Source organism: Mastigoproctus giganteus, chromosome 2, assembly GCF_048544385.1.
Source record: "Mastigoproctus giganteus isolate SK-2022 chromosome 2, ASM4854438v1, whole genome shotgun sequence".
Taxonomy (NCBI): Eukaryota; Metazoa; Arthropoda; class Arachnida; order Uropygi; family Thelyphonidae; genus Mastigoproctus; species Mastigoproctus giganteus.
Window position 1 is genome coordinate 210,907,007 of NC_143576.1, and position 12,416 is coordinate 210,919,422.

The 12,416-nt window shown below is 36.6% G+C and overlaps 1 protein-coding gene across 1 annotated transcript in view; it reads right to left on the reverse strand.

The window, feature by feature from the left end:
• The window catches only part of LOC150090032 (uncharacterized), a 329,054-nt gene that overhangs the window by 232,666 nt on the left and 83,972 nt on the right, over positions 1-12,416 (reverse strand). Inside the window, exon 6 of the mRNA XM_090368942.1 lies at positions 6,248-6,432. Within this exon, the coding sequence (XP_090225068.1) occupies positions 6,248-6,432 (185 nt within the window). The remainder of the gene's footprint in view (positions 1-6,247; positions 6,433-12,416) is intronic.

Genomic DNA, 12,416 nt, shown 5'->3' on the forward strand with positions numbered 1-12,416 from the left:
ATAAATAGCAACTCCACCACCTTTTGAATCACCTCTGCAACTTTGAAAAAGAGCGTAGTCTGGAATTTGGATTGAAACCTCAGGAGAGAACCAAGTCTCAGTAAAAACCATCAGGTCTGGATGCAGATTCCATGATGTCAGTTGAGCGAGGATTTCATCATTATGTTTTACAAGACTGCGTGCGTTCATATAGAATACAGTAATTGCATCTTTTGATGCTGCAGTAAGGCTTAAGTTGTTTGGCTTAACTGCTGGCAAGTGACAGGGTAGATATATGTTTTCACAAGAGTTAGTGTCATTCAAATTCTGATAGGCTGAAGAGAAAGATGAATCATTTGTAGACATTATTTCCTTTAGAGATTCCTGAATATCTGAAAAACGCATGAATTGTCATTCATGCTCACTTGTTTCGATAGCTAAGTCACTAGCTGGTAACCTAGGACCAGGAAGAGGGGGTCATCCATAAAAAGGTCAAATGATAGTTCCCACAGGCTAACAGTGGTCCTTCAGTAATTCATCAGTCTGTCTGCTGATATTGAATGTAGAAAGAGCTGTACGACTTGTGTTTAGAAATCATTTTTATTACCTTTGCTTCTATCTGCAGTTGAGTTCTTATGTGCTGCTCTACTTCTGCATCGCAGAGTTGGGATTCGAGTCTCGAGATAAAAATACCCCGGTTGAACTTTTGGTTCTGGCGATTGCTCTGATTGTAGAGTTGGTGGCTGTTCCCACCACAGAAAAGGATGCTGATGTCAGCCTGTATGATTAGAGTCAGATATATTCCGTTGTCGTCTGATGCGATCTGTCTGCCACCTAGAGGAAATGACATCTTCTAGGAGTGGATTTGCAGTTCGATTGACATCCTTAGATGTTTTCTGAGACTGACTGGCGACAGGAGCATATACTGGAGGGTATGGAGGTTGCTTTATAATTGATGTGTAAGTGGCTTCTGCAACAGAAGCAGGGGTTGGCTGGAAAGTAGAATTTTCCATGGGTTTAGTCCAATTGTATGTAGGACTTAAAGATCTGCTGGAGTTTTGAATAAGATTTGTCAGATCTGAAATTTTCTGCAGTAAAATATAATTAAAATCACGCAATTGTGCATTTTCCAATCTGATTTTTTTAGTTTTTCATCAAGAAGGGAGACCATCATGGATTTGTGAGTGTCCAAGGTTTGAAAAATGAGTTTTGTGGTCAGTTCATTTGGATTTTCATCTTGTGAAACTTCTTGGTTAAGGAGTTGAGAGAAGGAGCGATTTGTCTGCTCTGATGCCACAACACAAGGTATGGCCACGGATAGCCCACTCTGCCGAGTATTCATTGGTGATAAGGGACAGTTGAAACACTGAGGTTCACCATCGGGAGGGCTTGAGAGATCAGGTGGGCTGAATCCTAAGTTATTTTCATGTTTTGTCTGCTTTTTCTTTGATTGCCTGTGATTTATACAACAAGGGCCCTTCCACAACTCGATCGCTGCCTGTGACATCTTTTTCCAGTTCGCTGTTGACATATCTATGCATTTAATGCAGTACACAAGACTGCATTGCATTGGAAGTCTTTGCATTTCTTTTTGCTTTTGCACAATTGGCAAATAATTTGCACTTGTGGAGCCATTGTAATAAACAGTAAGTACACAGAATTTCTTTTGAGATGAAAATATAAAAAATATACAATATACAAAATATGAATATACACAATATGAAATATACAACACAGAATTATTGCTATCTAAAATAATTTTATCCGTGAACTTTAGTTAAAATTCTTCAGAATTCATTACAATTCATTCAACGAGTGAATTTTAAAGATATGCTTAGTGGAGTCCTAATTTAAGCAACAGGCATTCCTAGCAACATTCCTAAATTTAAACAACATTTAAGCAAAAGTACTGGATTTCACACCACTGCAGATTAACTAGCAGAGGATCTTTTGAAGGCACAGTCCTCTTTGTAAGAACAATGGCAGGTGACCTTGAGTGCTATTATCAGACAAAAAAAAGTAAAATTACTGACCTTAGTTATATTGCGAGGGAGTAACCCTTTCGTTGATACTTCCTAGCTTCTGGGGCGCCTGCAGAAACAAACATGGCGCCTGTTGGAACAAACTTCCATTTGTTGTTTTGGAAGTGATTAGTTTGAATAAATTCAAGGAAGAACCAGACAAATCCTTAGAGGGTTATGGATGGCAGAAGTGTGTAGATTTTTTTTTGTTTGTTTTATTTTTGTTGGCTGATGCATTAGCATAGGCATATCATGCAAGAAAGCAAGCTTATACAGCATCATCCAAAAATAAAAAAAAACCTTCTCATTTCACCCATCCACTCACTCCATAGGTTTGTCTAGTTCTGCCTTGAATCTATTTAAGCTATCAACTTCTACAACGACAGATGGAAGTTATTTCCAGCAATCAACCACACGCTGGCTAAAGGCAAACTTCTGTACATCTATCCTACAACTGTCTTTCCTCAATTTGAATTTATGCCATCTTAGGCAATTATTCTGAGCAAGAGGAAGAATCCCATCAGCATTGAGTATGCTCAAACCATTCAAGGCTTTATACACCTCAATCAGATCACCTAGCAGGTGCCTAGTCTCCAGACACTGTAATTTGCAAAACTTAAGCCTTTCTTTGTAAGAGCAACCCTTTGTTCTATTCACTAATCTTGTTGCCTTTCTCTGTACTTGTTCCAGCAGCTCTACATCCTTCTTAAAATGAGGCCTCCAGACCTGCATACAGTACTCAAGGTGTGGCCTGACCATTGCTTTATACAATGCCTTATAAGTTTGCTTTCTTGCATCATTTGCTTCTACTAATACTAACCATATACATGATAAGATGTTGGTTGCAAATATTTCTGGAAAATGGACCAGTAAACAACACAGTGTTCCAGACATCCAAGCACTTCAGCAGAAACTATGACAGTAATTCAAACAACATTTTTCTGAAACCCACTAAAGTTAATGAGATTAGAATCACACAAACTACTGATTCCGAAATCAACTAGGCATGGGGTTCTGCACAAACTGCAGGTTCAAAGTTTGGACCCAGCAGATTATCTGCGCAAAGAATGCTTTGCATTCTGAATGCTACAGTGTATAACATAAGACACTGAGTATTTATCACATATATACACTGTCCTACCATTAATATTCAGACACCTGCATATCTACAAATAATCTTTATTTACAGGAAAACTAACAATGTTTGTTGAAACCTTTAGCCTTTATGATTGTCTCTAGTCTCCAATGGACACTCTCTGCCAGTTGCTGTTCTTTTTAATTGCTTTCTGATATTAATTTTTCACCATTTGACTTTCAAAGCAGTAACTAGCTCATCCAGTTTTTTTAGACAGTCTCTCCTCACATGCACCCAACAATCCAATTCATCTCAGGATTTCTCTATAGATGAAGTTTAAGCTCTGGGCTGGTCAATCCAACTTTTCAATGCTCATGTCCTCAAACCAGTCCATCACAATGTAAGCAATATGATATGGAGCATTGTCCTGCTGAAACAGGTATGGACCTTCAAACAACATGCTGCCACAATGCAGACAACATATTATTGTCCAGGTTATTTAGACTGACTTCAGCATTCATGGTTTTGTCCAAAATAACCAATGGTCTCAAGCTAATCCATGAAAAGCAGGCCCAGACCATCATACTGCAGCTGACAAATTTCATTGTGAGAATAATACCGTCTGATAGATAGCTTTCTCTGAGCATCCACTACCCGGGGATGACTATAAGACTGGTAGACAATGTACTGTGACTCATCACTCCAAAGCACAGCTTTCCATTGGTCTATGGTCCATGAATAGCAAGCTTAACACCAGGTTAGATGGCATTTGGCATTAGTCGGGATGATTAGTGGCTTGTGGAAGGTTGCATGACCTTGGTAACCCATATCATGCAGCATACTGTACTGATACTGACATGTATCCCAACTGTCTCAGTGAGTAAGGGCATGCACATGCGTGTGTGTGTGTGACACGAACCTGCATTCCAAGTGGACAATTCTTTGAAAAACTCACTTTGCCTTTCCTGCATTCCAAGTGGACAATTCTTTGAAAAACTCACTTTGCCTTTCCTGCATTCCAAGTGGACAATTCTTTGAAAAACTCACTTTGCCTTTCCTGCATTCCAAGTGGAAAATTCTTTGCTAGGGCTCACTTTGTGGTCATTTCAGCACCAGTCCAATCCCATTTGCAGACCACATCACCAATCATCAACCCGGGGATCTTCAGTGCTGTTGATGTCAAGTGCAAAGCAACTGCTTATGTGACATCTAATTAACATTCCATGATGGAAGTCTGAACTCCGTCAATCACGGCATCTTGCAATCACAAATGTACTATGGCCTCCTCAAAGGCCTACGCACATATTTGTAATTATGTCTGACATGTGGTACTTCAGTATGATGTGACAAACTATCAGCAGAGGGGTGTCTGGATATTAATGGTAGGGCAGTCTATGTTTCATAAGCAAATCAACATTCCATAGCAAGTAAAGTTAATAAGCATAAAACCCATATTTTGGATTCAGAAAATCACCCAGCAATAAGAGAGCATGTTAGGATCAGTCCGTCCAAAGGTGAATATATGGTGTGCACTTCTCTGTAATAAAATTATAGGATCCTTTTACTTTACTGAGAAGTCAATCAATTCAACAGTGCATCAGAATATGCCACAACTTAGACTATGTGATTCTTCAGCTTCAACATCAACAACCAACACTGGAGTAATAATGTCCACGCATTCCTCAGTGAAAATCTCCAAAGCTGCTATATAAGCAGAATCTATTGGCCCAGAGACAGGGCCATTTCCTCACCACCGTGCCATTTGTTTGTTTCTTTTTTGGGGACTTTACACCATATTAGTAGCTTTAACTAATATTTATATGAATCAAATTAATAGTATGGAACAACAGACACCTTTTGACTAACCTTTATACAGGGACTTAAAAAGACACACAACCCATAGTATGTTTTTAGTTTTATTTCAATTATTATTATAAACATATGCATAACAGAGATTGCAATAAATGTTAAAAGTGTCCTCTTCTTTAAATATAAACACAAAAGCTTTCTCCATCTTCTTACTCTTTTCTTTAACTTTTTATTCTTTGAGACTTGATACAGTGTTTAAGCAGTTATTGAGGAAATTTTCGATTCGATATTGACTTTTAATTCTTCCAATGTATGAAAGTTGTTAATGTGTACCACTCCCTCATTTTAAAAAGCAGGGAGACTCTGGATGTTCAATTATGCTGCCACCTTATTATAAACAAAACATTCTGGTTAATCACTGAAAGATAACATATAAACAACTGTTGGATATCTGAGGGATAACTAGTGCTACCACTATAGTAGTCAGGATCACATTCCTCAAGCCCACAATGATAAATTAATCTTGAATCACCTGTATAATTGACAAATATGGACTACTACTGATACTGTGAAGAGAGACTATTTCAATTAGTTTGCAAATTTAGTTACATGACTTGCAATAGCTGCCATCAGCCAAGATTATCTAATGGTATGACTAGTCCAGCTGATACTAGCTGATGTTGATACTATCACTAAGATTTCAGCAATTAGAGGCCTTCCTAGTTGATGTCTAAGGAATCAATGAATGCTGAAATGTGTTTGAGCACTTGGGGTGGAGTTGGACAATGGTGCATTGAAAACATATCCTCTCAGGAATGGACAACAGCTTTTCATTCATTTTTGAAAATTTCATTTTTTAAAAGTTTTTTTTTTCAAGTGTTTTTAATTACACCAAACATTGACAAACCAATGCAAAAATTGGGCACTTTTCTCAAAAGGAGATTTTATTAATATTCATTCCTCAACTTCATCGAATCATAGAAGTTTAATGATAACTTTAATAATTGCATTACTTTACTAGAAAATAATTTTATCTTTGATTTTCTGCATTAAATATATCTTTTAATGCTAAATAGGATTCTTAATAAGAATTTCTTATAATGTTTAATTAATACCATATTCTATCATACAGCTCTTGTTAGGCCTTATCATAGCAAATGAATTAGTTCATAACTAATGTTCATAACTCAATTCATAATTAGTTCATAACTACAAGTATGGGACACACTTCAGCAGAAAGGGTGCAAAGCAGTATTAGTTGTTAGTTAGGCAAGATGTATTATAAGAATTAGTCTTATTTATTGACTAGCCTTTAATAAACAATAACCTACAAATGCCCTTTATGATAAACAATGGAACTTACTTTGTAATACCAGCAGAATCTGCAAACAGTGTTTTGTTAATTAACTCTCTTAATTTTTTAACCAGTTTTGCTAACGATTCAACACGGGATTTAAGGGGGGCTTGTAATTCATGAAACTGTGTAAGATCTAATTTGGTTACTATTGCATCTGCTACTCTTTGTAATGTTTCTTTCCATGTCTGATCCTGAAATAAAAATAAAATAGAAAATTAAAAAAAAAAAAACATAACATAAGTTAAACATTAACTTATTTATTCATAAAAAAGAATTAAATCATTTAAGATCAATTTTTTTTAAATATAAATTTATACCTCCTTAGAAAAAATAACAAATAATATTAAAATTATTTAATATTATTTGTTAAATAATATTTGTTACACTGTTCAAAGTAGTATGTTTGTTAGAACAATAAGACAGATGGGTAGGTAATGTGTGTATACATAACATTAGCAATAGATATAACAAAAAGGAATTGTGTTCTGATGCATTACCATCCATTCTTAGCCTTGGCTAAATAATACTTCATTATACTTAAAAACAACCAGGACAAAAAATTGTGAAAACCTCTTTTTAGTAAGATTAAATTTTTTTCAAAATTTATTCAATAAAAATTTTAAACTTAAACTGAACTTGATTTATGATTATGATTAAAGCAGGGGCAGGCAAAAGGCCCATATATCAGATGCAGTTCAACCAAGAAATTCAGCTGGCCTGCTATAATTGTTGAAATGAGCTTCTTGAAATGAAATGAAAATAAATAAGAAATTAGAAAGAAGTATTGCAGAAACCAAGAGGATGAATAAAAGAAACAAATTCATTTGAAAAGTAACATACAGAGCAAAGAAAATACAAAACAGCTTTTAGATCCAGTTTGGAAGAAATTTTATCTGACTGGTAAGCATTATCCAGTAGTATTAAGTGAGAAAAATTTAAGATAGAAAGTTGTGCAATGAAATTTTTCTGTGCACATGGACCTGTTGAAGACTCCAAAACATATGAAGTAAAAGAGTCTATTAATATCTTAGAAATGGAAGGGAAAAAACAAATGGCAAAGAAAGAATTGTACTGGTATAACCAAGGGTACCTGGGTATAACCCCCATGTACTGGTTGGGGATTTGGCAATGGAGATGAAAATTACATCTAAACTACAAATTTCATACAAATCAGGTTTTTTTTTTATGAAAGCTCCAAACACAAAAAGGTATTAGAACTTACAAAACTTAGTACCATGCACATGTGGAAGGCTGATATGACTATTTCTAACAGAAGGTAGGATCCCATAAAGTTCACTTTCAGGAAATGTGTTGTAGATAATTGGAATGAATTACCTACCACAGTTGTCAAGAGTGATAGTTATGGTAAAGTTCAAAGCAGAACTGGATATGCACTATTTTGGTAATGGGGAAGTTATGAATAACAGATTTTTTTTTTTTTTTTTTTGGCAGATGCAAAAGAAAAAAGCTTCCTTGCATTGTTTAGCCATTATAATAGTAATACTACTAATATTAAGCCTGAAAATACCTGTCAACATTAGATTTCAATTTTTGTAGACCGTAATTTTTGGGAAATATATGTGAATGAAGGGTGTTCCAGAGAGTAGAAGGAATAAATAATGAAGAAGAAAAGTTGGTACTATATGTTCAAATTTGGACAGTGAATGGAAGGTAACTGGTTGCAGCATGTGTTTGTCTGGTTTGGAAAAGTGTGGTGGAATCACAGATGCCTATTAAGAAGAATAGTGCCCATGGAAGTATCTAGACAAGATATCCAGCAGAAATCTAATACCTATGAGATAGTAGGTAGAATCTTTGTAAGAAATGGGCCACTGTTTTCTTTTGAATTGGAGTCAAGTAACTTGAGAAGGGTTTGAGGACACCACCACAGATGGGAACAATATTCCACAGAATATTATTCCTATATCTTGGGAACACATTAGGGAAAATTTAAGATTTGTGAATAGTTGTTCAGAATAAAAGTAACAGTGAGAGAAAAAAAAAAAAAAAGAAAACCCAGTTTTTTAGTGCAGGTGAAGTAATAATTGGGATGTGCTTATGCAAAAGAGAGATTAGCAATCCCTACTAAAGATATGTGATTAGCAAGATCACATATCTCTAATAGAGATATGTAATCTTATTTAGAAATCTGAGTGTCATTAAATAAGAGCACAGGAGCAGTACCCTTTTTTGTGAGAAATAAAACAGGACTGAAATTAAAGTTTTCTTTCCCCATTGGAAAATTACACGAAGATTAGAATTTAAAGAATTGATGATATATATTCAAGAAGATGAGGCTGTTGGTACAGTAAAAGGTTCCTCAAACTGGAAAGTAGAATGTAGTGTGCTATCATCAGCAAAACTGTGGAGAGGATTTCAGTCAATGGATTTGGTTTTTTTTTTTTTTTTTTTTAGGAGCATTAGCAACTAAGGCCATATTGCTGCGGGATATGCGGTGGTCATTCCTTGACCTTTCCGCATCCTCCGTATTTGGTGGTGACGGGCTCGATCAGTCAATGGAAGAAGGTGGTTAATATACAAAGGGAAAACAGTGGAAAAAAGAACTGAGCTTCAAGAAACATCAGCATTAGTGAAGAAGTTTGAAGACAGAGAGCCATCTACCATTACCTCTGGTGGGTAGTTAAAGAGAAAACTGAATACTCAATTGCTAAAAACAATTAGCAACCAATAATATGAGAACTTATTTAGAAGACCTTTATGTCAATTACAAATATTATCAAAAGCCTTAGAAATATCAAGAGCAACTACTTGAGTTTCACCAAATGTTTCCATTGAATTTGTCCAAAGATGAGTAATATGAACCAATATATCACTAACAGATTAGCATTAGCATTACCATTAGCAGAGGCATATGATGCAAGAAAGCAAGCTTATGTAGCATCAGCCAGAAAAAAAATAAATAAATAAAATAACGCCACTTCACCCCTCCTCCGTTCATTCGAAATACCTGTCCAGATGAGCCTTAAATTTATTTAGGCTATCAACTTCCACGACAAGGAATGGAAGTCTGTTCCACCAACCAACTACCCGCTGGCTAAAGGCAAATTTCCGCACGTCTATCCTACATCTGTCTTTCCTCAATTTGAATTTATGCCCTCTCAGGTGATTATTCTGAGCAAGAGGAAGAATCCCATCAGCACTGAGCATGCTCAAACCATTTAAAGCTTTATACACCTCTATCAGATCACCTCGCTGGTGCCTAGTCTCCAGACACTGTAATTTGCAAAACTAAAGCCTTTCTTCGTAAAAGCAACCCTTTGTTCCATTCACTAATCTTGCTGCCCTTCTCTGTACTTGTTCCAGCAGCTCTACATCCTTCTTGAAATGAGGCCTCCAGACCTGTATACAGTACTCAAGGTGTGGCCTGACCATTGTCTTATACAAGGGAATAATCACCTCCTTATCCCTGCTAGAAAGATTCCTGTATGTCATTGACAATACACCATGAGCTACTCTTGCAGCCCATCTGCACTGCTCAGAGAACTTCATATCTGCCTGCACAACCACCCCCAGGTCCCTTTCATTCTCTACCACTGTCAGTGTAGTACCACAGAGTTGATACGTTGCTCTAGGGTTGCTGTTTCCCATATGTAGTACTTTACACTTGTCAATGTTAAACTCCATTTGACACCTCTCAGCCCATCTGCTCAACCTTTCCAGATCCTGTTGCAGCAGCATAGCACCAGCAGTGTCCTTAACAACTCTGCCAACCTTTGTATCATATGCAAACTTGGACATTAATCTTGATATACCATCAATATTATTTATAAATACAGAAAACAATAATAGACCCAACATTGAACCCTGAGGGACTCCACTAATAACATTAGTCCACAATAAGCATTGTCCATTGATTACCACTCTCTGTCTTTTCCCTCTCAACCATCCCTTTATCCATAGCAGCAATTTTCCTCCAATGCCACACTGCTCCAATTTGTGCAGCAGTCTTCCATGTGCAACAGTATCAAAAGCCTTTCTAAGATCCAAGTATATAATATCAAAATTATTCCATGCATTTAGTTCTTTTGTGACTGCATCATAGTATCCAATCAAATTGGTCAGGCAAGACTTCCTCTTAACAAAATAATGCTGTGTCCGAGCTATAACTGAAGTCTTGTCTAGATGATCCTGCAGTGCTTATTTAACCAGTGCCTCCAGACTAAGGCGCATTTAGGGCTAGAGCCTCAAGCTGCGAACAAATTTGGACTATGTATATTTAAAGTGCTTTAGCATCATAATACACAGCCATTTCTGAATAAACAGAAAATTTTTAAGGCGGCATCGTTTTAGGTTATATCTGTTTTTGCCATCATTGCATCACTTGGGTACCTACCCACTCACCGAAGAAGGGCCAAATAGCCCTGAAACGGTGCCGTCTGGGTGGTGGTACCTATCTGAGAATAAGTAACATTAGTCTTCTCCTTAGGTGAAGCATTACTTATTCGAAGTAGTGCAATATCATGGCAACTCGTTGTGAAGGTATTCACAATATGAGATATAACCTAAAACGATGCCGCTTTAAAAATTTTCTGTTTATTCTGAAATGGCTGTGTATTATGATGCTAAAGCACTTTAAATATACATAGTCCAGTGCCTCCATTAATTTTCCTGGAACAGAAGTTAAACTCACAGGTCTATAATTATTTGTGTCAGCCTTTGATCCTCCTTTGTGAATTGAGGTCACATTTGCATATCTCCAGTCTGTGGGTACTTCCCCTGAGTCCAAGGAAGCTCTCATAATTATAGCTAAGGGTTTGCTTACTTCCTTTGCTGCCTCCTTTAATATAACTGGATAGATCCCATCCACCCCAGGTGCCTTTCTTGTGTTTATATTCAACAATTTCTCCTCCACTTTACTCTCAGTTATTACAAGATTCTCTAGCTTACTGCCAGAGTTAAATACACCTCTGGCATTCCCCTCGCTGAATAACTCCTCATGTGTGAATGTCGAATAACTCCTCATGTGTCTATTTAAGTGTATCCCATCCCTGTAGAAGCAGTCTCTCCTGTTAACAAGTACAGTCCAGGCTGAAAAAAATTCTATCCCTTGAGCCTTGCATAATCTTTCCAGAGCCAAATTTATCGACAAGGCTCTCATCATATACTCCCTCCTATCGTCCCTTTGCAGAATTGCAGACACTTTCAAATTCAACCCTAATTTACGGCTATAGATTGATATTGACAGAATTCACTTTGAAAATCAGTGATCAGATGGAAGGTTTCAAGACTGTTTAAGAGTTGGCAGTTGATGGATAACTCTATTACTATGGAAAGAGTTGATGTAAGTTCAATGGGTGATAACAGGGCAGTAGAGATTTCTCACCCTTTTTAAGAACTGGGCAAATATGAGAAAATTTCTAAGCAGGAGGAAAAACACCAGTGAAATAAGCAAATGTATAAAGATGACAGAAAACAGGATCAAGGTCAGGAGCACATGTATGGAGAACAAGTGGAGAAATTCCATCAGCATCTGAACTTTCTTGGTATCAAGATTGTTCAGAATTCTTCTAATATCCTTCTGTCAGAAGATCAAAGGAGGCATTGAGAGGAATGCACTGAGTATATTAGGGATTACCAAGATTGTCAATACAACAGTTAGAAAAAAAAATTAGGATGCCAGTCACAGAAACCAAGTACTGAATTTAGTAATTAGAATTAGTAGTGGTATACAATACAAGGAAGCAAGCTCATATTGAATCAGCCAAAAAACAGAAAATATGAATTTCATTTGTCCATCCCTCAAGTAATTTGTCTAATCTTTCCTTAAATTTCTTCAAACTATCCACTTCCCAACACCAGATGGAAATTTGTTCCAACAATCAATAACTATTGTTAGAAAGATGGAAAATATATTGTGCAAAATGGACAGGTGGAATATGACCAGGATTTGTGTGCCAGGGGCTAAAGTTTGATGACACCATAAGGAAATTATCATCTTTTAAGGGTACAAAAAGTGATTGAAGTGCCTGCAATTCTACTCAGACATGATAGGAAGGAGAACACGAGGAGAGCTTTCAATCAATTTGGATCTGAAGAGATTGCAAAAGGCTCACTGGGGTAAAATTTTCGACATAGTTTATTTGGATTTTAACAAAACAGTTGACTTGGTCTCTCATGAGAGGTTACTGTATAAGCTTGAACAGGCTGGAATTAC